We start from the raw sequence: 26,520 nt of genomic DNA, 5'->3' as shown, positions 1-26,520 counted from the left end.
TCAGTTAAAGAAGTAAAAAGCATTGAAACCACAGAATTCATGTCTCTTTCCCTCAGTAATGTTATCTCTGAGGTCTTTTGTCTCTCCTCTTACGGAATCATGAAAATGTTTTTGTGCTGCTGTCTTAGAGAAGGAATGCCGCAGCTCCAGCAGTGCTGTCTGACACTGAGGAACCTCACAGCTAGGGATCCATCCAGGCAGTGCTGTCTCTCTTGGCCCGTGCAAGAGAGGTCTCCGTGCAGACCAACATGCTTCTTGATGCCAAAGCTTGTGCAACAAAATTCTAATTTCTTCACTCTTTACATCCCGTGGTAAGCCTGGCTTACTTAGTCTAGCTGCATTTTCCCATGCTGTATGTTGTTGTAGGAAAGGGAACATGTATATTTGGGAAGGGACTCAAGTTCAGGCCTTCCTGAAAGCTGCCCCCTGTACACCGCTTCTGTTTGCAATGTGTCAGTGATTTTCTGAAGTTTGTTTACTCGCGGCCTTGTATCCAGATAATGAAATTTCTGGTAGCATGTCTGAGACAGAGTGGCCTGCTCTTGGTTCACATCCCATTTCTGGTCTGCTTTCTGTCACTTTGCGCTGGTGACCTAGATTGGCCACTGGTTTTATTTTACTCAGTGTTGTATCTGAGTAGCTGGCTACAACAGTAGGAATTCTGCATAAAGGCTGAGGCATCTGAACACTGGAGGAGTACCGTTCTTGCAGAATTGATTCATGGGGACATCGACCTTGAAGGAAACGTGCAGCGTGCCCTTCAAGAGGTCACACTTGTGACAGACTAGGCAGAAATGTTTCTTTCTATATGGAGGAAGGAGCAGGATTTACATTGTCATCTAAGTCTCTTATTTTAGCGGGGACTACTTATTTTAGCAGACTGTTGTCTGAGACTAGTGAATTGGCTCAGTTAGGGGTCTCCCAGGCAAAGGGAAGCAGCCCAGACACTCATTACTCTTTGCCACCTATGGAGCTTAGAGTTGGTCTTTATGCTTTGGAAAAGAAAATATTCTGCTCCACCCCAATGCATAAGATATAAATGGGTATAGACATCTTGTGCTCTCTTCTCCTTTCTTCTATAAGCATCTGTCTTCTGTTTGTAGTCTCATAAGCAATATGATAGTATAAATGGTGACTTGCATTAGTGTGTTTTTAAATTCTTTTAGGAGCTTTTGCAAGTGGGACTGAGGCTGCTCACTGGCATGTGACTTTTTAGCTCTTCCAACTGCAGTTTGACCCACTGCTTGAATACTATTTATTACTCTGTGTTAATCATTTGTACCATTCAGGCTTCAGATACTGGTGCAGAGTCAAAGCCGCATTGTATAGGAACTGTTCAAGCATAAAGTACCTTTGAGTCCTATAGCCAAAGAATGGACTTCAGCAGTTACTGTGCTGAACAATGTGAGTGTTTGATGTTTAATGTATGTATGTTTTAAATGGAATAATGTTGTTCAGATAATGTTCAGGCCTCTGCCAATCACACGTTGGAAGCCAGAGGGCAATAAAACTGCTCAGTTTTGAATTAATGTAAGCTGCCAGTTTGGATTTTCATTTCCAGAGACCAGCTGTTGAAACTGTTTTTTAAAGTGTTCATCATCATAAAGTGAAACATTTGTTTCTTCATCACACTGGAGAAAAAGCTAGACAGCTTTTCCATTTCAGATACAGACATTCAATTATCAGAAACCTGTAAGTGCCATTTCAAAAGGGGTTTCCTTACTTGGATTTTTTTTAAAATCCAATAGAAAAAAAGCAGGACAATTTGTGGACTTTTTATCCAGGGTCATTTTTTGGACTATAAGAAAATTATAGCATCTTGCTTAGTTGCCCCGCTTCTTCTATGTCTCTGCAGTTTGAACTCAGAAGTGCTGTAAAGCCAGCAGTGCTGTGGAAGGGTGAGCAGGAATCCATTCCTTCTGTTTTACCTGCAGAATTGCTTAATCAGTTAGAATAAATTAGACACGTGTATGTACTTTGCATGACAATTGGCAGGTGTCACTGAATGGCTTAAGCCATTACAGGTAATAATGCTGTTCTGGTTTGGCCCAAACCAGGCCAATTAGTCTTAGAGAAACCAAGGTCACTGCTAAATTCCTCACTGCTTACGAGTGAAGAGCCAAAGGGGGGTCACAGCTGCAGGGGGGAGCAGACAGGGCAGGTGACCCAAGATTGACCAACGAGGTATTCCATCCCACACATGTCATTCTCACTTTCCTATTTATCACTAACCCACTGCCTCCTGGAGGTGGGGCCCAGGAGGGAGGGGCCCTCCTGTCTCCCACTGATTGGTACCAGCTTTGCCAAATCTCCAGTTAAAAGCCTGCAGGTGTGATGGCAGGGGGAGCTATTGCATTTTGCCCTCTGCCCGTGCTGGGTGGAGCTACTGCCTTTTCCCTTCTGCCTGTGCTGGGTGGAGCTACTGCATTTTCCCCTCTGCCTGTGCTGGGGGGAGCAACTCTGCCTGAGGAGGATTTCCAAGCTCTCAATCTTGGCTTTGTATATATTTGTATATATTTGTATATATTTGATTATTATTATTGTTATTATACTCTTTTTTCATTATTATAGTTTATTAAAACTGTTTTAACTTTCCAACCCATAAGTCTCTCTCCCTTTTCCCTTTCCCTTTCCCTTGGGGGGGGAGGGAGGGTTAACAGAGAGCATCTGCCACCTGGTTAATAGCCAGCCCAGCTTTAAACCGTGACAAATGCATTAGCTAAAAGCAGCTGAACTTGATTTGCTATGCTTATATACCATGTTATGCTTCGTTTGCATGAGTAACATTTAATACAAATAATATCTTCAGGAATATTCAGGAATAAATAAATATTCAGGAGCAGGCTGTCCCGGTGTGTAGGAAGACAAGCTGTGAAGGAAAAAGACTGGCCTGGTTAAACAGAGAACTTAGGCTAGAACTTAAGGTAAAAAAGAGGGCCTATTTGCTCTGGAAGAAGGGTCGGGTAACTTGGGAGGTCTATAGGGGTGTTACCAGGTCATGTAGGGAGAAGATTAGAAGGGCCAAAGCTCAATTAGAGCTTGATTTGGCTGCTATGGTCAAAGATAACAAAAAACCTTTCTACAAATATATCAACAGCAAAAGGAGGGTCAAGGAGAGCCTCCACCACTTGACGAATGAGGAGGGTAGTGTAGTGTCAGGGGATGAGGAAAAGGCAGAGGTGCTCAATGCCTTCTTTGCCTCGGTCTTTAATGTCAGGACTGGTTGTCCTCAGGAGACTCAGCCCCCAGAGCCTGAAGTTAGGGACGGGGGGCTGTGTGAACCCCCTGTAATCCAGGAGGAGACGGTTAGTGACCTTCTGTGCCAATTGGACACCCACAAGGCTATGGGCGCGGATGGGATTCACCCCAGAGTAATGAAGGAACTGGCAGATGAACTTGCCAAACCACTCTCGATTATCTGCTGGCAGTCCTGGTTAACTGGAGAAGTTCCAGCTGACTGGAAATTAGCAAATGTAACGCCCATCTACAAGAAGGGTCGGAAGGACGATCCAGGGAGCTATAGGCCCGTCAGCCTGACCTCGGTGCCAGGCAAGGTGATGGAACAGATCATCCTGAGTGCCATTACACGGCACATGCAGGACAATCGGGGCATCGTGGCCAGCCAACATGGATTCATGAAAGGCAGGTCCTGCTTGACCAACCTGATCTCCTTCTATGACCAAGTGACCCGCTTAGCAGATGAGGGCAGGGCTGTGGATGTAGTCTATCTAGACTTCAGTAAGGCATTCGACACTGTCTCCCACAGCATCCTCCTAGACAAACTGGCTGCCTGGGGCTTGGATGGGTGGACTCTTCGATGGGTTAAAATCTGGCTGGATGGCCGAGTCCAGAGAGTGGTGGTGAATGGGGCAAAGTCCAACTGGCGGCCGGTCACTAGCGGTGTTCCCCAGGGCTCAGTTCTGGGGCTGGTGCTGTTCAATATCTTTATAGATGATCTAGACGTAGGGATTGAGTGCACCCTCAGCAAATTTGCAGATGACACCAAGCTGGGTGGGAGTGTCGATCTGCTGAAGGGCAGGAAGGCCCTACAGAGGGATCTGGACAGGTTAGATAGATGGGCCAAGACCAACGGCATGAGGTTCAACAAGAACAAGTGCCGGGTCTTACACTTTGGCCACAACAACCCCATGCAGCGCTACAGGCTGGGGGAAGAGTGGTTAGAAAGCGGCCTGGCGGAAAGAGACCTGGGGGTGCTGATCGACAGCCGGCTAAACATGAGCCAGCAGTGTGCCCAGGTGGCCAAGAAGGCCAATGGCATCCTGGCCTCTATTAGGAATAGTGTAGCTAGCCTGTCTAGGGAAGTGATCATCCCTCTGTACTCAGCACTGGTGAGGCTGCACCTTGAGTACTGTGTCCAGTTCTGGGCCCCGCACTTCAAGAAAGATGTTGAGGTGTTGGAGCGAGTCCAGAGGAGGGCGACCAAGCTGGTGAAGGCTCTGGAGGGTATGACCTACGAGGAACGGCTGAGGGAGCTGGGGTTGTTTAGCCTGGAGAAGAGGAGGCTCAGAGGTGACCTTATTGCAGTCTACAACTACCTGAAGGGAGGTTGTAGTGGAGTGGGAGTCGGCCTCTTCTCCCAGGCAGCTAGCGATAGGACAAGAGGACATAGCCTCAAGCTTCACCAGGGGAGGTTCAGGTTGGACATTAGGAAGAATTTATTTTCAGAAAGGGTCATTAGACATTGGAACGGGCTGCCCAGGGAGGTGGTGGAGTCACCATCTCTGGATGTGTTTAAGAAAAGACTGGACATGGCACTTAGTGCCATCGTCTATTTGACATGGTGGTGTCAGGGCAATGGTTGGACTCGATGATCCCAGAGGTCTCTTCCAACCTGATTGATTCTGTTTTTTCACTTTTATGCAGGCCACACAGAATATAAAAATTGTTGAAGACAATAAACATAGCAGTTTTCCAATATATACATCGTTTAGGGTAAATCTATGCATTGAAATAGAATCTGATAATGTTACTGATGCACCCTTAAGGAAGAAAGGCAAATCACTCAGGTAAATGGAGGAGGATGAATCATAGAAACTCTGCCAGACTTAAACTGGTATAGTTATTAAGGAGGCAATAGACTGCAGTGGTACTAGGTCACTTATCAAATAAAGTGATGTGCAATAAAGACACATCAGTGGGGTTGTCCTGATTAATACCAGCTGAACATCTACCCAATGTTTCAGTGTCTATAGTGCTGCACCTTTCACATGAGAGCTGCCAACTCATTTTATGGAGACTGTTACTCATACTTCTCAAGTCAAAAGGTTGTTTGAGTTGCTGTCATGTGTTGGTGGCAACTTCAAATGATAAGATAAAAAATAAGCAGATAATCACAATAACTTTCTGCTTTGCAAACCCTGAACAAGTCAGTAATCCATTACAGAAGTTCTGTCAACCAGCTGTGTCAGGACTGATTTAGTATACTGAACTTTTGCCTCTACTTTAGAATGAGCCTTGCCCTGTGCTTAAGTGTTGTCAAAAGGAAGGCTTAATTCTGCTAGCTGAATCTGGTAATACTCTTGCCAGTATTACTTGTAGTGGAAGCATGAGATTTGAAGTAAATGCAGTACTTACTAGTTCCACATCTTCACCTAGTTCTCCAGTTAATCTGCCAACTGCTTTCATGTAATCATTTTCCACGGTAAGGGGATTCATAGGACCTCTTCCTTAATGGAGACATATTTTATTGTGACACTTTTTTTTTTTTGTTAGGAAAATCGGAATTAAAGCACAGTCCCCCTGAAGAACCTCAGATAATTTACAGTTTGTGTGGTCTTTGTTACTAAATGACAAAAATTAATTTCTTTGAGAAATTTAGGGGCTAACACTTTGTGATCTTTCATTGCTATCCCAAGTAAATTAATTTAACAAAAAATGCCTACCTGTGAAGTTCCCACTGTAGATTGTGATCTCCAGAGCCCTTTCAGTGTTTTGTAGCATTTTGGTTGTACTTGGAGAGAGGTTATGTTCTAGCTCTTTAAAAGTGGAGTTGGGGGCCACTGTCTTTGGTGGATTTGGATAGTATATTTGACTCTTTTCTTCAGCAATCTTAGGAAGCTGAAGGGTAAGAAGAAATAGGTAAGGTATAAACCAAATATGTGTGCTGGATGGAAAAGATTATTTTAAAGGTTTGAAATAACACGTGTTGCATTGCCCTCCCCTCCCCTCAATTATCTGTTCGGTAAATGCTAACAAAAGCAAAAATGTGGTGGAAAAATGTCTTCAGTACAGTATTACTACTCAAGTGGCAGGTACATAATTCAGCTGAACTCAATTCAAATAACTTGGAATCAAGTTCTCCATGGTAGCCACACCTAGGCAGAACATTCCATGCTATATAAGTTTTCTTTTGTAGTCACAATTATAGACTGCCTTAAAATGGACTGATGCTTATTGTTTCCCTTGCCGCATCTGTAAGACTATGTGTCTACAAAGGCTGTATCTTTCTTTGTTCACCACTATTTTTTCCTATAATATTCATGACTTTTATCTGTCATCAAACTTCAGGCTACATCCCTGTGGGAAGAGAACTAGTGTTTACCCAAGCTGAAGAATAGTAGAAACATGCATTCATGAACAAATTCACTCTTCTGTTTTATGGACCAGCCCAGTCTCCATCATTACACTGGGGAAGGCAAGGTTGGAGTCAGACCGTCCACAAAGAGGACATCTGTTTTCTTGAAGATATGGAAACAGAGACACCTGCCTGTCAGTATGTTGGCAGGACTTGTGGAGAGGTAAGGAGGAGCAAAGATCTAATGCTGCCCAAACCCATTTCTTTGGAGGGCTGCAGAGCATAATCTGGGCTTCTGAATGAAGCTCCCACCTCTCCCTCCCCAAAATGTATGGTCAGCAGCTATTATTGCTTCTTTTTGTTGTTCTTATCTCCAGAGCTACTTGGCTAGGTCCTACGAGAGCTAGTTAGTACTTAAAGGACTTCAGTCACAGGACAGCCTGCCAGCTTCTGATCTTGTTTATATGTTGCTGAAGTGGCTGAAAACTGTCTCTAAAGCTTTTCACTCTTTGTATTCATGATGCCTAATTCATGGCCTGCAAGTGTTTGGAACAGTACAGGGGCTCTCTGTGTAAAAATACCTCCCATGAAAGGTTGCAGAGAAGTTTAATTAAAAAAAAAAAAAAAAAAAAAGGCATTTTGCTCTTTTCTGTATGAGCTACATACTTGGAAGTATGTGTGCTGTCCCGGCCAGTGCACAGCCTTCTTCTGGGCGTCTGAGGGAATACTGACAACTTCATGCCTATATGGATTACCTATAGGGGAAATATTTAACATGTTCTGATGGAACACCATTGATCAGAATGACAGATGGATCTACATTTTAAGCTGTAGATGTACACTCACTATAAAGACAGCTGTGCTCGTAGAAGAGGTTCTTTCTGTGAGCTGCTGCTAATGTCTCTTCTACCTTGGGAGACTGACCTCATGGATCTGCAGACAGAAGTCATCTTCACTCTTTTGGTAGAAAATCAGCAGGGTTAGATCAGATCACCCATTTAATCAGCGTAAGTTAACCCAGCTTTCTTTTTGGAAGCAGTCAGTGTGGTTATCTGTACCACCAGATCTGCAAGGCTAGTTGTCTCAGGCAGAGAAGTGGTGACAAGCAGCTGGGGGCTGGATCTTACACCAGATAAAGCTGCCTCTGTAGAAGGCCATCTGGCCATGGCCGGTTGCAGAAGCCCTGGATTGGTTCGCACACCAGCAGGGAAGATTCTTATTGCATTTTCTGTGCATGATTCTTACAAACAGCAACAACAAGCAATAAAGCTTGATGAATTGTGAAGCTGGCTCTGTACTCACAATGTCACCATCAGAGGAATAATTGAGTGCTACTAGATGTCATAAAGATGAAACTGCAGTGCATGCTTGGAAGAGCTTAATTGCCAACCCTGGTTCTATCACTGCTTTTTTCTCTCCGGTCCTCCTGCCTCAGTTTCCCTATTTACCTCACAATGGTGCTGTTAGCATTAACTGCATAATAGATACTCTGAATTTTGTAAAGGTGAGATGTAGAAAAGGCACAAAGCTTTTAAATACAACCTTCCAGTGATAAAAGTCACCTGAGTGGGGTCTGGGTTAGCTGTACTTATTAACCACAGATTTCTCCGTCAGTCACTGAGAACTGGAGTGTCCTGATCTCAGAAGAAGTCAAACCGTATGGAGGGAACAGCAAATGAAGTTGAAGTATTTTCTAAGGGCCAGTGGTAGCTGCCCTCTTAGCTAGTAATTCTGAACCTGCTAAGTTTTGCTGGAAATAGGTCTTGGCGTCCGATGATCCTTCTGTTGTGTAAAAACAGGCTTTATAAGCCCATCTCCACATATGATTATTGTTTCTAAAATTGACCAATGATCAATGAAAACTGACTAAAAATGGCTGCTCCTAGCATTACATATTCTGTGGGAAGATTTTGGGTTTGGATGGACAAATGCTCTACTAAAAATGGCTCATGTACCCAATTATATACATAACTGTACAGCACTGTGCCAATGACTGGGAATGGCAGCTAATTAATGCAAATTGACCTCCTACTTAACATTATCAGCTTTTACGCTGCTGAAAAGCTTCTTATCCATGCTAGCGTATGCTTTTCCTCTTTCACACAGTTATTGCCAAACCCTGCTTGGCAAGCACTGCCATGGCACACAGAGGTGCTGACTTTCTCCTGTCCCAAACTCCCCGTAACCCTGTGTGGTCAGCAGCTGCCAAGGACTCCTCATCAGTTCATGCAGGTCGTCTTTAAAGTATCCCAAAATTAAATACCTGTCAAAATCCCAATATAGCAGAATGAGTCCAGGCAAAAGCAGAATAAAAACAAAAATTTCATCCGATATATTATGTAAAACACTTTCAGAGTAAAATGCTGCTGGGGTTAAAAACAAACACCTTATGATGGCTTACATGGTGTTCTGTAAAAATGAATGTCTAGGGCTTCATCTCTTTGTAAGGGATAAGAAAAGTTGCTTTTTCTCCTTGGACCTTGTTCTACCATCTATGTAGTGATAAAATATTTTAAATCATTCAGCTCTCATTTCAGGGGTACCTCTGTTGTCCTCAGCAAAGGTATGACAGGCATTACTGTGGCCTCGAAATTGCTAGTTTTTGATCCCACTGATGCATTTTTTTCCTTTCTCTTCCACTCTGTTGGACTGTGAACAATTATTTGCCTGACAGAAGATATCAGATACACTAAATGATCCATCTTGCTTTTGTGGGGATTAGCATCTATGTGAATAGCTCTGTTGGCTTCTGAGGCTACAAGGTGTTCACATGAGTGGGGTTTATTAATCATTCTCAGTGCTGAGGTATCCCCCATGGAGACTGCAACTATCAGCACATAGAGTTCTAATTTAAGCCAAGATGCTTAGCTTGACTACTGATATATTCAGATTCTGGCTCTGTTAAGCTTCAGGAGAAAAGAGTCATGACTTCAGTAATGTTTCTAAGTTAAGTTTAAAAAAAAATGGTAAACCAACAGAGTGCTGTCTTACCTCTGGTCTTCCTCAGAACAACCACATCAAAAGCCTTGGTAGGGATATTGGGATGGAAAGGCTGATGACTGCTTGCATCAATCCCAATGTCTCGATCCTCAGATGATCTGAAGTTTGGGAACATAGCGTACCTAGAGATGTGTGTCTGGTAGGGATGAGAGGTGGGATATGGCAGGCACAGTGGTCTTGGGTTCGTTTAAGTTGGCAGGAAGGACAGAAAGAAAGAAAGTTTCCTTATTTTGCATTTCACAGAGTTTTAGCATTAAATATAACACTTTGCAAGAACTGGGAGAGATGTGAGAATCAGAAAGGTGATATCTTAGTTCTTTAATCCCCTCTTGCTTGCACCGTGCGAAGAATTCACAATGATGATTCCCTTGCAGCTTTTGTACATAATCAGCCATACCTATTCACATTTACTTTTATGTGGCTTAAGGGAAGGAAAACGTGGACTTCTGATTCTTGCACAGTTCCAATTAATAGTAACCGAGTTTGTGCTTGTGAAATCAAAATTTGCCTCTAAGAAGACATTTATTTCTGGGAGGAAGGAGGATAAGCTGATTTGGAGAGTTTTATGGGATACTGAGAACAGGGATTTCACAGAGTGCCCACGTTCCTGTGGTTGTTCTTTTTAGCTTTCAGTTTTTCGTGACAGGATAATTAAAAAACATATTAAAATCAGGGGAATCCTGAAATCATCTGAGGAAAATGAAAGCAGCGATTTATTCCAGTAAGAGACTAGCCCCTTGTTTGGATTCTTCTAAACTTTATCACAGCTTGCATACAGCATCTTACTGAGAGCAAACACCTTTCCCCTGTTGCTGTATAAAGCAAAGTCACAACCTTATACAGGAGCCAAATTAATTTAATTCCTGAGGCTATGCATCATGATGTAACGAGTTGTCTTACCAAACTGGGCTTTTCTGAGTCTTCTCTCTCATAAATCTGCTTTATACATACTTTAGATCCCATAGCTGTGCTTGGTAGATGCTCCCAAACACTTTAATTCACACGAGGTAAAGAGGCCATGAACAACACAGCCAAGGAAACCCAAATAGCCCGTAGGCAAGTCAGCAAGATCAGTATTTGTTAGGAGCGTGGATGTACTAGGCAAACACTGCTAACCTGCTAAACCTATCATCACATGCTTCATTCGAGAGAGAGTTTTTTTGCCTTGTAGTGTTGCTGCTGCTTATTGCCAAGGAACCTGCACTGTGCAATTATGGCTGTAAGAGGAACAACTTGCCTTTTTATTTCATTAAGGAAAGATAAGATATAATATAGGTGAAATGTACTTAGCCAAACTGTCTGGTAGTTTACAAAGCCTATATTAGGGAAGAAAAAAAATAAGTTACCTGAAGTGACCCATGTTCATTTGCACCTCCCACATTTTATCTGAATCAGTGCAATCAATATACATTAGGGACAAATCAATGTGTAAGCAGTGCAGACAATATTCTTACTGATACCACTCATTACATAAGGAATATTTGGTGTTGCCAGGTGCCAAAGACTGAAAAGGCACCAGGAACAAGTGATGTGCAGAATGTCTTTTTAAAAGGAGCGAGGGAAAAATCTAGCCTCTTACACTGTTGTGTAATGAGCTTTATATTAATTAAGAATGGTATGTGCTATTAGTAAAAATAAAACCTTTTATCAGTAATGCAAAACAGAAAACATATCCTGTTTCTACTTGCAAAGAAAATACTTATTCGTTCCATGTTGATAGATGATTTATATTTTACCATGGAGACTTATTTTATGCTTCAAATAAATTTTTAAAAAGCAATCAAAAGAAAACACTAACTTAAAGGGCAAGAATTTCATCAATGAGGCTAGCTAAGAGTCTCTTGGCAATTTTACCGAGTCAGAAAAATGTCTAAGATTAAAAAATTAATTAATTTGCTTAATGGTTCTTTGTGGTATAATGAAAAAAATAAAACAAACACCTGAAAGACAGTATTACTGGACTAATCTAAGTGGTTCACCTGGAGCTCCAAAATCTCATGTATTTCTTGAGAAAGGCTTAATTACCAGGTGTTGCTTGAAAGGGTCTTTACTGTTTATGGGTGGGAGAGGTTGTCTGATGATAGTCTTTTTTAAGCTTTATTATTTGTACAGTGATCACACAAAGTTTCTTGATACTACAAACCATATACCAAAATCTTCATATTGCTAAAACCCCTCATTTTTCTCAGCGAGGAGAGGGATGTCCCAGATTCATTCCCAAGCAGGAGATGGTGATAACTTCTCAGGGCTCCTCTCCTTGCTCAGTTTGAGGACAGAGCCGTGTGGGATGTGAATGGGCCTCATGAGGACTCCATTGTTTCAGCCTTAGTGGTTCCTCTGGGAACTCTCTTCCTTCCACAGCTAAGGATTACTCAGTAGCCTGGTTAATGACAGAGCCGTGGCATGGGAGCTGCACCCAAGCTCTGTTCAAGTCACCTGTGACTCAAGAGCTGCAACTTTGCCACTCCAGCATTGAATTAGTCTCCATAAAAATAGGTGTTGCACAGTTACAAAGAGGAAATATGCCCCCTTGCTCAAAGAATTTAAATACAGGCCTGTGCTTATTTCTTTCCATAATGGCATGGGTGTTTTGAAGTGCCAGATCAGTTTTGTTCACATGTTCTGATACAACATGCAGAAGCCATGCATTTCATTGTGAAAGCTGTGCTGCGGTACCGTGGGACTCGGTGCAATCAACATGAGGTGTGATATCTCACAAGTTACCACGACAGCGTAACTCATTCCTCAACTGAGCTGAATGAAAGATCTACTTTTAATGTGTGATGCTACAAAGATAACAGTACTTAATAAAAGTGTTAGATTCTGATAACCATGTAGTGTATTGTTACATTTATAACGACCTGGGATTCTGATTCAAACTTTGTGTCAGTCTTGAAAATGGAAAGCCTTTACAGAAATAGCCATACTTACAGAACAGCAATCTTTAAAAGTTTATTCTACTGATATGTCTAATTGATTTTCTATTTCTACAGTTCGAAGTGATTCTGTATGTCTACTGGTGCTGTAGACATGAAGGAAAATACTTTAGTGTTTATTAAACATTAAGAAGTAATTTCAATTTCCCTTTCCATTCACATTGTCTTACAATGTGAATTATTACATACTTCATTGCATTCATTGGACATATTCCTGATACAAATATGCAAAATTGAGGACATCCAGTCTGCTTTGTGCTCTGGCATGGCAGAACTTCTTAAGTACCTTTGTAGAGCACTTTTTGTTGTTATAAACTAAACTTAAGACAGCAATAAAATAAGGATGAACATGCATTTTAATTTCTCTACCATGATTTAGAGAAGCTTTGTGAGCTCAGGTTGTAACAGCAAGCAAAGCTTTGCATTTTCAAAGGTGGACAGTTGTTTCGAGTGTTCCTTATATTTTTAAAACTCAAACCGGGTAATCAAGCCTGAAGCCACCCAGAATGGATGGCAGTATAGAAAGGTAGAGCTCTGGCTGGAAAGGAAGAAAGGAATAGTAGCTTTTCCAAATTTGATGCTGAGATGCTTTCGCAGGAGTTCTAGTGGGCTTTTACTGGAGTCTGCCAGTATCACACAAGAAACAGTTGCTAAGTATTGTGTTATCTGCCCCTTCATGTTCAGTCCACAGAGGATATGGAGTCTATCAGTCGCTTGAAAAGAAGTCAGGCTCAAGCTGGAGGGATTTATGCTCCCAGTTTGGAAAGCCCCAGAACAAATCCAGGGAGTGGTCCAGATGGACACCATCCCGTTTCCCTAGCAATGAGTGCAATGTGGGCACTCATCAAACACTTTTTGATAAAATAGGCATAAACCAAGTTTCAAATGAGAGCGAGTATCCTTATGGAAACACTGGCTTCACCTGCAGCAGTTCTGCAGCTCCACTCCTGATGCAGTGCTGAGCACTGTGTACAGGGACATGCTTGTTCAGTAATGGTAATAAAAGACACATTGGAACCTGTGTGACCCTCATGAGGAGCTCCCACTTTCCAATATTCTTCTACTCTCTGACACAAGGTAGGAACGTCTGAAGAGCTGTTTCTTCTCTCAGATGTGTTGTTGGCCTGAGAATGATGCAGTGTGGGGAGACTCATGATCTTCAGCTCCTTTTCTAGATCAGGCCAGAGAACTTTTTGCTGCTCTTTCCTATTAATTTCCCACATAGTCAGTAAATTATTAAGAGAATAAGATGTATCATGCTTGCCAATTTTAACAGGAAGAAAATTATGACTGGAGGATAAAACATCTCACACGTGTAAATTGGCTTTCTCTGCAGCCCTTTATTCTTTCAAAGGGAAGCAATAACTTATCTTGCCTAACCTTAAAACCTGCTTGGTCAGGGAGCTGCAGGTCAGGGAACCAGCAGGCTTCAGGGGCTGGGGGCCAGCCAGAGGAATGGGAGTGCTGTGTGGCATGATAAACAATGAAAGCAGATTAAAACCCACATGGAAAAAGCCAGTTTTCATTCATTCTGTGCTGTCCCTGAACCCACCGAAAACCTCATTGGTGTGACTTGTCTTTGGAAGGACAGCTGCAAACGTTGTAGCCTGATGCAGAGTATGTGTGTATTTATAAGTGTTCAAGGCCAGGTTGGATGGGGCTTGGAGCAACCTGATCTAGTGGAAGGTGCCCCTGCCAATGGCAGGGGGTTTGGAACTAGATGCTCTTTAAGGATCCTTCCAACCCAAACCATTCTATGATTCTATGATTCTATGATTCTATGACAACTAGGGTTCTTGGCAATGGCTGAAGGGTGTTTTTCAAGGCCTTTCAGGATTTTGCAGTCTTATTTGATGGGAACTTGAGGACTCGTTACACCTTTAGATGGGAAGAGGCAACTACTTTTCTCCAGTATGTTTGACTGGGAGGTCGTATGTATGTGGCCCACTGCTAATGCACTTACAAAAGCACGTCTGCACAAATCCAGTGATTCATTCTAGTGCAAGGCTGCACAAGGATACGTAGTGTGCATACTAAAGGCAAAGGCATAGTTATCCCATGAAAGTATACAGAGTTATTGCAAATGCCTGGTAATTAATTTCCCGCAAAAGACAGTAATGGCTCAGAGGAGCCCGCACAGGCTATAAGGTAAATAAACTGAGTGTTAATAGCTCCCAGGTATGCCTGCAGAGCACCACTCAGAGGGTATTTTTCAGGAAACGTTCCATGTGGCTGTCACCGCTTAATAGTCCCTGGCAGCAGGAAGAGTATTTGCTCTGAAAGACCTTGGACTATGACCGTGGAAGATTTTTTTTTTTGGTGTGTTTCACTTTTTGTTTTAAAGGATATATTCTTCCTCAGTCTTTCAAAGACTGAGAAAATACAACCTTATAGGAAAAGAAAACACTCAAACTAGGACAGAGCATAGACCATAAAGTATTTTTAGAGACCCAGCGTGTTTCAAGTTAAGATGTGAGTGCAAAATAATGGAGAAAGTATATCAATGTGCTGTTGATCAAATATTCAGAGTCCAAGGTCCTGTACTTTCAGTATGTACAAGGGCAGAGTGTGACCACTCCTGTGTAAAGCCTCCTTCCTCCTTATACAGCTAGCACAAGGGCACAGAGTCACAGAAGTCCCTGGTTGCTTTCTCTTAAGGAAGCAAATCCCCAGAAAAGTGCTGTGAGCTCTACCTTAGCCTGTGTACATGGGTGATCCATTCTGGTGAGCAACGGGCACGAGGAATGCTTTTGCTATGAAGTGAATGGGTCCCAGAGCATCCTTAAGCAAGAAGCGTTTGAGGTTGGCCAGCCTAGGAATTACTGAAAACACAGCAGGCCTCCTGCCACATGCAAAGTGCAGGTTTTAATTTTACTCCACAATTTGTCACGTTCCTGCTGTTTCGGGGATACCAATATAAATGTCACATGACAGGACACTTATTTGACTAGTAAGTCACAGTGAACTAAATTGTTCCCCAGCATAATTCCACTGCAGTCAATGGAGTTTTCTTGGAGGTGGATTAGGTAATAAACCAGAACAACTCAGCTTGACCAGACAACATGAGAGTGCCCACTTTACATGGATGTTGGTTTTAAAACAACTTTAAAAGTGCTCGATTATCTTACAAAAGTGCACGGACCAGTACTTGTCACTTAGGAAACCTATAGGAAGAAACTTGCAGGGAAACTTGCTAATTCCTTGTAGCTTGTAATCAAATTCTGCAGAAGCAGCACAGCCAATGCCTCTAATGTGCATCGCTGGCCAAAGGCCATAAGCTGTCCCAGTAAAAAGGAGTTTTGGCTTGTACACTCTTGTCGGTAACCACAGTTGCTTCTGCTTGTGCTGCAGGTTGTGACGAGGTAATGAAGAGAGAAGCCTGCAAAAAGCAGTGGGTTACAAAGAGCAGGGTTGCAGGTTTCCTTGTGTAGCTTCTGTGACCTGTTTACAATTAGCCCTCCTGCTTTTCTAGAGTGTCTGAGGTTACACAAAATGGGGAGCAGGTACCTCACATACAGGGAGGCTAAAGAGAGAGTGGTGGGGTCAAACAATGCGCCTCACAGCCTGATAAAGATAACTGAGAAATTGTCACAGAATTATTCTCAGGTTTCTAATATGCTCTAGTTATCAATGCTAATATGAAATGTGTAACTTGTTAATTTTCTGCTTTTGAAGAATTTACGTTTGTAGTTTAAATTACCATAATCGAAAATCTCAATAGTTTGATTAAATTTAAGCGTTTTGCTGGTGCCATCAAGTGGCAAAATATTACATTGCAGAACTCCAGCAGCATCCAAATTCCCTCACTGTGGTACCTCTTGAACAACAGCAGTGAAGAAAATAATCCTTGCCAAGCCTCCTCCAAAAATACATATATATATATATATATATATACCAGAAAAATGAACTGAAATACACAAGGTGTCATGGTTACTTCAGTTACTTCAGTTTAATCTGGTTTTCTGGATTCAAACTAGTAGAAAGGCTAATATTTTTGAGTATTACAAGTTGATAAATGTGGACAACCTGTAAAGCAAACTCAGAGACCCTTGTTGAAGAGGTGCTAAACTGAGGGGGCACAATGCTGCATTCTGAATTTCCTTCCCAACTGTGTTTGCTCTCCTTTGTTACCAGCTAATCCCTTTCTAAAGAACATGGCCCTTCAGATTTCATATCATACCTGCACTTTGTATCGTACATGAGTAATACCACCAGAGTGGAATGAATATTCAGTTTGCTGTTATATTCACTAGATTCACAATCTGATTAACGCACAATTTAAACTTACAGTTCATCATTCATACACACATCACTTTTTTTCAGTTGAGTGACATTATAGTGTTGCTCAGTGGGAAGGCCTCTGTGCAAAGAGAAAGCATAAATGTATAAAGCTTATGCTCTATTATTTGCTTATAAAAAAATCCAAATAAATTGATATGTTTTTATCTTGATTTCTCAGATAACCCTTAATATCAAAACTCATAGATGCTGCCAGTGTGAAAATCTATCCTGGGTTTCAAAATCTAAAAGTCACGCAGGGCTGGATTTTGAGAGGTGCTGAGTACCCATGCCTGAACCCAAATTTCCTGAGAATGCTGAGCATTTCCTCCTGTGAAAGCCTGGCCCTTACAGCCCCCACCATGCACACCTAACACTCAGTAGGAGCTGTGGGAATGCCTTGCATGGGTGCAGGTTCCAACTTTTAACCCTATAAGGAGTTAAGTTATTCCTGTGTTATGGGGATCGCTTTCAGCTCCTTCTGATGCCAAACGGCTCCCAGAATCCAGCCAAGCTGCATGGTGCTTTTCGCTGAAAAGAATCTGAAGAGAAGACAGCACCATAACTACCTTTGAGTTTAAATAATGGAAAACAAAGCAGTTCTTAGTATGGGACCTCAGGTTAAAAAAAAACCAAAACCAAAACACACACAACAGAAGAGAGAGCAAATGAGAGAGACAAAATGAAGGGAATACAATTGGAAAAATCAGCCATATAACCAGTAAGATTTTTCTGGTATTAGAAATAGCCTTATAGTTATGACCTGGCCTTGCTAAAGCTGAGCTTCACCCAAAACATCTAATCAAGTGTCTGTTGCTAAGAGGAGTGGGTGGCCTTAATTGCATGGCTGAAGAAGAGATGTTGGCTGCAAGAAAAGGAGAGAAATCATGCTGAATCAGAAGGGATTTGTTTGACTTTTATGGCTGTCTCAATGGGCTCCCATGGCTTGAGAGTCCAAGGCATAGTCCAGCAGGAATATGCTCATAATACTCTGGGTCTAACCATGAGTTCAGAATGGTTGTTGTCTTCTCTTTCCTCTTTAAGCATTTTCCCACATTAGCACTGTCCGGTGTAATGCGTGCTTCTGTGCCATGGGTGCTGTCAGTTGAACGACAGAGGCATTTATGGTCACACTTAGCTTTCCAGCTCTCGTGCAAGGCTGTGTGTTCAGAAGTGCTGAGCACCTCCATCTTAAACTAAAGTCACTGAGACTCCCCTCCTCCCCTCTCAGCCCCATCACACCACAGTAGTACCGGACTTCCATCCTGGAGGCCAGGTCCCCTACACCCTTCTGACAGGACAGCTGGTGCTGAGGGTGCTGACTTATGACAGACTGTGCTGCAGGAGGGTGCAGCAATGACCACTTTAGAGCCAAATTCAGGGATTTAGGAAGTTTGAATGCTGATTTGGGATGATCAGTGCATATGTAGGATTGCCATGACACAAATTCTTTTTCCAGCATCAAAATGAAAACCTACTAACCTGGAGATGCTTAGGTTTTGCCTAGTTCAACGGCTGTGCTTGTGAAGGTGCCCTTTTCACTACTTCTGTGTTCAATGTATGTGGGTGGCATGGCTCAATAACTAATACATTGCATTTGAAGTCTTTTGGAGCAGTGCCTCTGCAAAGTGGCAGTAGTTGTATCTGTAGAAGGATATCTTTATGTTCTTTGTACTTTGAATCAAGAAGTGGATGTCTTTTGCATTGGAAACTGCCTCCCCCACTCAGAAGAGCAAGTGTAGTTGTAGTAGTTTGGCTGTAACTTGGAGAGGGGCCTGGCTGTGAGTGGGGGTTAGGACCAGGTGATCTCCAGAGATGTCTTGCAACCTGAACCTGTCTGTGACTCCACCACTCAGAAAAAGAAGCTCTCATGAGCTGTTTACCCTGTGTTCTCCATGCACCCTGGCATCTGCTGGGTAGCACTGGGCATTATTTGATTTAATTTTCCTCTTAAAGCCAGCTTTGCCAGCCCCTTGTTTCTCATGTAACAAAAATTCCTTTGGGTTCTGTAGCTTTATACATAGGAAACTTGCCAGCATGTATAAAAGCCACAAATTAGTTATGTAGAGGTGCACTGGAAAATGCGTTCTTTGCTTTTTTTCTCATAAAATTTCACAGACATCTTACAAAATGTTTTTAAAAATGAAGCACAGGCAAACACACCCCTCTTACGACTAGTTTTAGAACCACAGAGTCTGTGACTCTGGTGCTTACCCTGTGTACTATGCTTTCACAGCCCAAAGTCCTGCACATATATAGAAAATACTGATATCAGCATCATCTAATAATGTCTTATTTACTAGAAAGTTATATTTAAATCACCCTAACTGTGGGATTTTATTTAAGTATTTTTGTATGGGTCTTATGACAAAACAATATTTGCTCCATAAAAATCAAATAATTCTCACTGTGGATATTTCCTGAAGTTTTATTTACAAGCTGTATTAGAAACACATTTATTTAGACTTCTCATACTTCCCCTGCTGAAATTTGTACCAGTGCTATCAGAGGCAAAGCTGTGAAAATACTTTGTTTGCATCTTGCCCACTTCAGCTTTCTCCACTATAATTGTTTGCACTAGAGTAAGTTTCTAATTAATTTCTAGCCTGTGTCTCTGGTAGGTTTCACTGAGATTAGCAAAGGTGGTGCTGATGGGGATACTGTAGCTCTGCTACTTACCTGGAAGGTAATCTGTGTAATACAGAAACTTAGTGTGGAGGAAAGGCTACTCTATTTTGCCCCTACAATAGCACTATCATCAGGATTGTGGGTACCTGGGTATGCTCTGAACAACTCTTCTGCAGTTTCACTTTACCATGAGAGCTGCCCATGACAGACAATGAATGCATGTCATGAATATGGGTTTATAAAGTAGCTTGCAAACCTCATTCTCCCTTTGTGACTGCTAAATTGGTTTTCTGAGATGGGGCATGTAGTCGCTGTGACTCAGTTACCTTCTTATTAGGTACTATGCCTGAGTTGGCCAAAATCTTTGCTTGCTCACAGACTATATGGTACTTAGGCATTTTCCACCTTGTGGAAAAGGGAAGGCTTGTTTCTGGACCTCTTTTTCTCTCCAGAGTGGAATTCACTTGGATGGATCAGGGGCTCTGCACTAGTGTGCCTGAACAATGAATAATCCAAGAGATTACATATTCAGAAAAGAAAAAACCAAGAGCAATGAAAATTCTTGTTTCAAGCTCATTATACATTCTTGCACCGATCCTGTCACTGTGGGATCACAGCAGCTTCCCACAAATTGGGGGACGAGAGGCTGGAGAGCAGCCCTGCGGAAAGAGAGATGGAGTTTGCATTGATGGCAAGTTGAATATGAGTCAACAGTGTGCCCTGGCAGCCAAAAGGGCCAACCGTGTCCTGGGGTGCATCAAGCACAGCATAGCTAGCTGGTCGAGGGAGGTGATTGTCCCACTCTACACTGCACTGGTGTGGCCACACCTTGAGTACTGTGCGCGGTTTGGGGTGCCTCAGTATAAGGACATCATACTATTAGAGTGTGTCCAGAGGAGGGTGACCAAGGTGGTGAAAGGGCAGGACTTACAACGAGCGGCTGAGGTCATTTGGCTTGTTCAGCTTGGAGAAGAGAAGGCTGAGGGATGACCTCATCGCAGTCTACACCTTCCTACAAGGGGGGCTGCAGAAGGGGAGGTCCTGATCTCCTCGCTAGTGACCAGCAATAAGACACATGGAAATGGAATGAAGCTGCATCAGGTGAAGTTCAGATCGAACATGAGGAAAAGGCTCTTCACTGAGAGAGTGATCAGTCACTGGAACAGGCTCCCCAGGGAAGTGATCATGGCACCAAGCCTGTCAGAGTTCAAGGAGCATCTGGACGACACTCTTAGTCATATGGTTTAGTTTTAGGTAGTCCTGTGAGGAGCAGGGAGTTGGACTCGATGATCCTTATGGATCCCTTCCGACTCGAGATATTCTATGATTCTATGATCATTTTACAGAGAGGTTAGTTCATGATAACACAGAGGAGAGCAAGGACAGGAATGCATGTTTCCAGTCTCTGAGTCATGTTTTAACCCTTGGACAGCCATGCAGATGCCTAGTCTGCATCTTCCGTTCCTGTTCTCCAGGGAAGCCTGCAGGACTGAAGGCTATTCTTGAACTTCTCCAAGTCAGCCCTAAGCAGTAGCATGTTCTGCCTCAAGAGCTTTCCTGTAAGTCAGTAATGGTGATTTGAAATCTACCTGAGTGAACAGCAGAGATTTGGTGTCACCATTTCCCTGTCTATCTATCAGCTAGTCAATCTTTTTTTTTTTTCCCCACTAATGCTATCATGATGAACAAGAAGTTTTGGAACTGGTTTCAGTGAAAGTGGCACCAACCCCAATATATTCTAAAGAAGCAATTGGTTGTGGTAAGAGGTTAGGAGAAGGAGCCCTGACTCAGAAAGCATACCCCAGAGCTCTTCCCCTCAGCTGTTGTCTAGACAGATCTCTTATTTTACAACAGCTTTCTGAAAAAGCTGAGCACCAACTTTTCATGTTTATGCCTATGGGATTTGTAGATGCTGTAAATTAGGCCAGTAGTGACATTTTTAAGGTCAGGAAGGGTGTTTGGGACAACAGCCAACAGTAAATAATTATCAAATTATGGGCAAAAAATAAATATGGAAATTCAGAACTTTAAGTGTTTCAGCAAAACACTGTGTGGAGGTTTGTGGGTACCAATATATTCCCACGTTAATATTTAGAGCATTGTGAAAAGAGTAGAAGCTTAAATTGCCCATTTTTGGAATGCAGATATTTGCACATCTCAGTCTATATTGCTAACCTGTTAGCTGTCTGTTGCTATTCTTCTTAAAAACACTTCACTTAAACATTTTGACTGTGAGAAGTATATATCTAGCCTACCTTGGCCAAGGGTCTACACCACTACTGTAAGGCTGATGTCCTTTAACAAATGTACAGGGAGACTTATCCTTTGCTCTGTCATCTCCTGGCAGTACAGGTAGTGCAATTCCTCCATGTTCCCTTTCTGCTCCCCAGGGAAGCTTGCAGCAGTGAAGGGATTCCCTGAACTCTTTATATCTGAAAGAAAAACAAAGCCCAAAATGTCCTTTAATGGAAGCAGCAGTGATGGTTACTTGAAATCTTTTAAACAATGACAACTTGGCTTTATTTTCTTGGCTCTGAGTTACTCCGCCTTATTCTTAGCAATGCTATTATGGCGACCTGTCACTAGGAGAAGTAAGTACAATGGTGATTGACAGTTGTTTAATGAAGGTTGAATCAAGTGTATTATGTTTTGATCAGTGAGAGGAAGAAAGGAGGTGATAGACACATGCAGCACGTACCTCTTACAGTGTAATTGAGTCTCAGCTGCCAGCATGTAGATGCCTGCACTGTCCCTTCAGTACTACATAAAAGTGGCATATGGACAGTGAACACAGGCAATGGCACAGATGGAAGCTTTGGCATCTAATTCTCACTGATTTCAGAATTTGTTATTTGTGCCTTTGAAAATCTCCCCTCTCCATCTCTAGAGAGGGGTGAGAAGTGTTACTGTTTAGTAGCTGTAATTCACACTGAATGCAAGCTGTGTCAGGCACTTCACATGGATGTGCTAGTGGCTGAGGTTATTCAGTACATTTCCATACATCTGTGTCATTTGAAATCAAGCAGTTTGATGTGTTTAGATGCATGTTCACCTCGCATAGTTTTGGTTTACAGTGTTGTAAAGATGGACACCAAACTCACAAAAGATTTAAAGCTTCCTTTTCTTTTGGGGGACAGCAGTTTTCCAGTCAGTAGAACACATGCACAGGCAACCTGCTTCTTATTAACAAGATAAGTCCTGCGAGGAGCAGGGAGTTGGACTTGATGATCCTTATGGGTCCCTTCCAGCTTGAGATATTCTATGATTCTATAAGAACCAAAATAAGCGATTTAACTTTGACTTAGTTGTCCAGGATTTTCTGAAAACCTTATTGAGGAAGTAATGAACTGTTGTGGTATGTGATGGGGATGTCACTCTCGGGATGTTTTACTGGTGTACTGTCTTCATCATATGAAACCAGAGAGAGAGATGTTTAGGTGAATGGGTTGTGAGCCAGTAGCCATGTCTGTGTTTATTGTCAGCCCTTCCATCACTGAGTGGCCCCGATTCTTGCTTTAGCTAGACCTTATCTGTACTACCATCTTTTTCTGATGTTGGGTGTTTCTTTGCTTATGAGTGAAGCAGCGGGGCATGGCTGCAGACCAGTAGAAGTGCCTCTGTTGACTGTGGTATAGCCACTGCACTGCTATCACAGCACTGGCTGTGGTGAACCATGCAGATATTCCAACTTGCTCCCAATTACCTTGGGTTTCTCTGCCCTGTGCTCCAAAGTACGGTGTTGCTCTAGGTTTCTGGATGAGTGATTCCTGATGGAACAAGGTGTATCAGCTAAAGAAATCCTTGTTTAAGCAGAGATGTTATTAATCTTTGCTAGTGTTGATCATTACTTTGGAGATGGAGGGAGAGGGTGTTTTTTATTAAGCTATACTGGGAAAAAGTGCCGCTCTGCAGGTACTATCTGGATTCAGGCTTATGGTGTTTTTCAGGTATAAGGTTCCCCTAATTCTGACTTTGTCTTACATTGATTCAAAGGTAGAGTAACATCCCTGAGCCCACGTCTCCTAAAATGTGAGGGGAAGTAGGCTCGTTATTGTGTGGCTATGAGCATTTCAATGAGCATTATAATCCTGACCTTGGTTATGAGTATAGGCTTTTAAGGAAGAAAAAATAACGGCTACAAAAACTTCTTCTCAAAGCACAGTTAGAGTCAAACTGTGGCAGAGTCCTAGATATCTAAATAGATCTTAGGAAAAACTATGGGAGGGATCATGATCTACAAGACACAGACAGCTGCTGCGTTGTGTTTTGCTCTCTCTGGTTTCTTGGCAGCGCAGTGCCCTCCTATCATTTAGTTCCTTCCATGTGGTTCAGCATCAGTCTGCTGCTGCCTGATGCTGTTCCTTTATCCATTTTGCCAGGGTGCAAAGGGCAATATGTTTGTATTGTATGATGAACCAAAATAAGAATCTGATGTGCCATAGATTATCAGACAGCTTTTCTGTTTTTAAGTTTCTGAAGGAAATCAAGCATCTGTTTCTCAAGTTCTGCCTGAAGCCTTGTTTTCCCTTTCTGAAAGCAGGCAGGCAGATGCCACGTGCATGGCTGCAGTGTTTGTATTCATTAAGATGACTCTCACTGGAAATGTTAATAAATCATTCCCATTGACTGCTATCTATAGGTTGCTAAGTTGCAGAACAACCACTTTACCTTAGACAGAAAAGCACTGCACACAAAGGTCTGATCATCCATTCAGCCCAAACAGCAGGACTTTGTTAAGCTTAAAATGTTTCCAAGTCTTCTTCTCACAAAGAAACATTTATAGCTGATATTGATCCAGTGATATTGAAGGTCTCAAGGGCACAGAAAAAAATGTCTCTGCCCAGAGAATATCAAAAGAGGGCTAGGATGAACAAAGTTTTAAAGAGTGTATCATCACGAACAATCCTTAAGAGTCTCAGCAATGTAGTCAATGATTTAATAGAGAGTATTACCATTTCTAACTTCCACAATTGTAGATTTATTCTGAATTCTGACAGCCAACTTCCAGCTTTCTGTCCCTTTTGTTCTGACAAAAAAAAAAAAGCTAACATTCTGGGATCAGAGCATCAGTTGGCTGGTGACTCCTTTATTTTTAAAAAGTTACATTTTTCCCTTCAAATTTGTTTTGTTGTGGGGAGCTCAAACCAGAGTATATGAACACAGTGTCTTAGATTGTGAGGTTGTGAAGGGCTTGAGTAACTGATTCGATCGGTGCATGAAGCCAACACATCTGAGGGGGTGTGTTGCTAACAGTTTCCAGAAGGTCTGTGGAAACAGAGTTCTTTTAGAGGGATAGGATTAGGACCTGCCTCTGTATGAGTTCACATGGGGTGCATTCACGCTGGCGTTTTAATTGGAATCAGGAGCGCACTTTTGACGTGAATCTCCCAATGGTCTCTATTTTGCAGTGCCTTGGTCTTGGAGTACATGAACTATGTTCCTTCTGGATGAAATTAGCTGGGAGATGTGCTCCAGGAATGCACCAGGAGGGCACCACAGCCACAAAGGGACCCTCAGTCCCTGGACTCACACTAGAGGTAATCCAAAATAAAGAGCACCTGAAATACATTTTTTCTGGACCTCAGATCCTCAGCACCGACTGTTTCATTCTACACATCTGCTGTAGTCCACAATACCTGCCAACATAGGCATAGTCACAGAGCAACATACTGATTTGGAATTCAGTGAATTTTTTGGGGGGTGGGAATGGCTGAACTTTTAAAAATTAACTCTTGCCCAGTAAACATATCAGTAACTATACACATCATCTTAGTATATCAATGCTGAAGCTGACTGATCATAGGGTAGAATCCTTAGGCTACCTTCTTTATATATATATAACCTAGCATTATACAAATACACATATGTGCCTCTGGTTGTTCAGGGGCTCTGTTTATCAATGCAAATATTGGTAACAAATACTGTAGTCCAAGATGATGATGTAATAAAATTCAAGGATGTGTTATTTTTAAAAGCTGAGAACAACTGTGTTCTGTTTATTTATTTGCTCATAATTATGTGACTAGAAAAAAAAGCACCATTTTAAAAACACATATGATGTAGTAAAACATGCAGCCACCTTCTTTTCAGGTATAAATTGGTGACTTCATGTGAGTGTGTGTTTACATTAGCAGAAAAATGTAGCTTACTGCCTGTATCACAATACAGATTTTCCAGTTCACAGAGAAAAGAAATGTTATGACTTGGCCATGCCTATTTCTTGTTTGTGTTTCAGAGTTGGGTCTAACATAGTTGTCATCTGAAAGATGCTTTGCTGGTGTGTTCAGATCCTGACATCGCAGGATCATGTTAATGTCATGATCTGTAAAAAAATGCATGATCTAGAAAAAAAAAGGTTCAAAACAGGAGTAGATCAAAGAATAGCATATTAAATGTTGGTGATCAGCTTGTGAAATATGCTCATTTTTTCCAAATTACAACAAATACATGTTGTTTTTATTCTTTATGAAAATTATTTCAGGAGATTTTGAGCCCTAAAGCCACAGTATAATGTATTTTATCAGTCCTCTTTTCAGCTGTAAACAGCATATTTCCCAGGGAACTGACATACTATTGCACAAAGTAGAAAACATTTTGTTTCATTAAAACAAAAAGAAACAATTGTGTCTTGCCAGAAAAACATAACCATTAGAAAATACTTTCGATAACAGTAAGTGGATATCAAATATTTTTAACGGAATCATTTACCTTTACGAGTTCTGTTCTTACCTGTCTTGTGAGACAGTTGGACGAGAAGGAATTTGAAGTGGAGTTAGTACCTCATTGGACTCAAAGGTTCTTGGTAGGATTTTGGTTCCCTCAATTTCTCTATAATAGTGGGGCATGTCATGCAGCAGCATCATCATGTTTCGTATTTGAGCTTCTAGGGGAAAATACAGGGATAAAATACCAGATATCAAAGGTTTTATTAGTGCATGTGGATGCTAAGGAGGAAACATAGATGAGTTCTGCCTAAGTGGCGAGTGTCGACAGGAAACAATGGTTGCTTTTACTACTGCTACTGGTTATTTGTACCAGGTTAAAAAATAAAACAAAAAAGAAGAGGCAGATTAAAGAGGTGTGATACTGTTTCTTTGTGTTACTGATGAACAGAAGCTAGAAATAAACTTTCAAGTAATGGGA

At 41.9% G+C, this 26,520-nt stretch overlaps 1 protein-coding gene across 1 annotated transcript; it reads right to left on the bottom strand.

The window, feature by feature from the left end:
* SPMIP4 (sperm microtubule inner protein 4) lies at positions 1-26,240 on the bottom strand. The gene is given in 11 exon segments (XM_068405596.1): positions 1-371; positions 374-541; positions 690-804; positions 5,596-5,687; positions 5,904-6,004; positions 7,200-7,290; positions 9,527-9,711; positions 10,822-10,851; positions 16,760-16,831; positions 21,633-21,809; positions 26,107-26,240. Coding segments are annotated over 11 exon segments (1,536 nt in total).
* Positions 26,241-26,520: the final 280 nt, after the last annotated feature.

This window comes from Nyctibius grandis, chromosome 7, assembly GCF_013368605.1.
Source record: "Nyctibius grandis isolate bNycGra1 chromosome 7, bNycGra1.pri, whole genome shotgun sequence".
Classification (NCBI taxonomy): Eukaryota; Metazoa; Chordata; class Aves; order Nyctibiiformes; family Nyctibiidae; genus Nyctibius; species Nyctibius grandis.
Note: the sequence above shows the minus strand (reverse complement) of the source record. Positions and strands in the feature narration are given on the sequence as shown.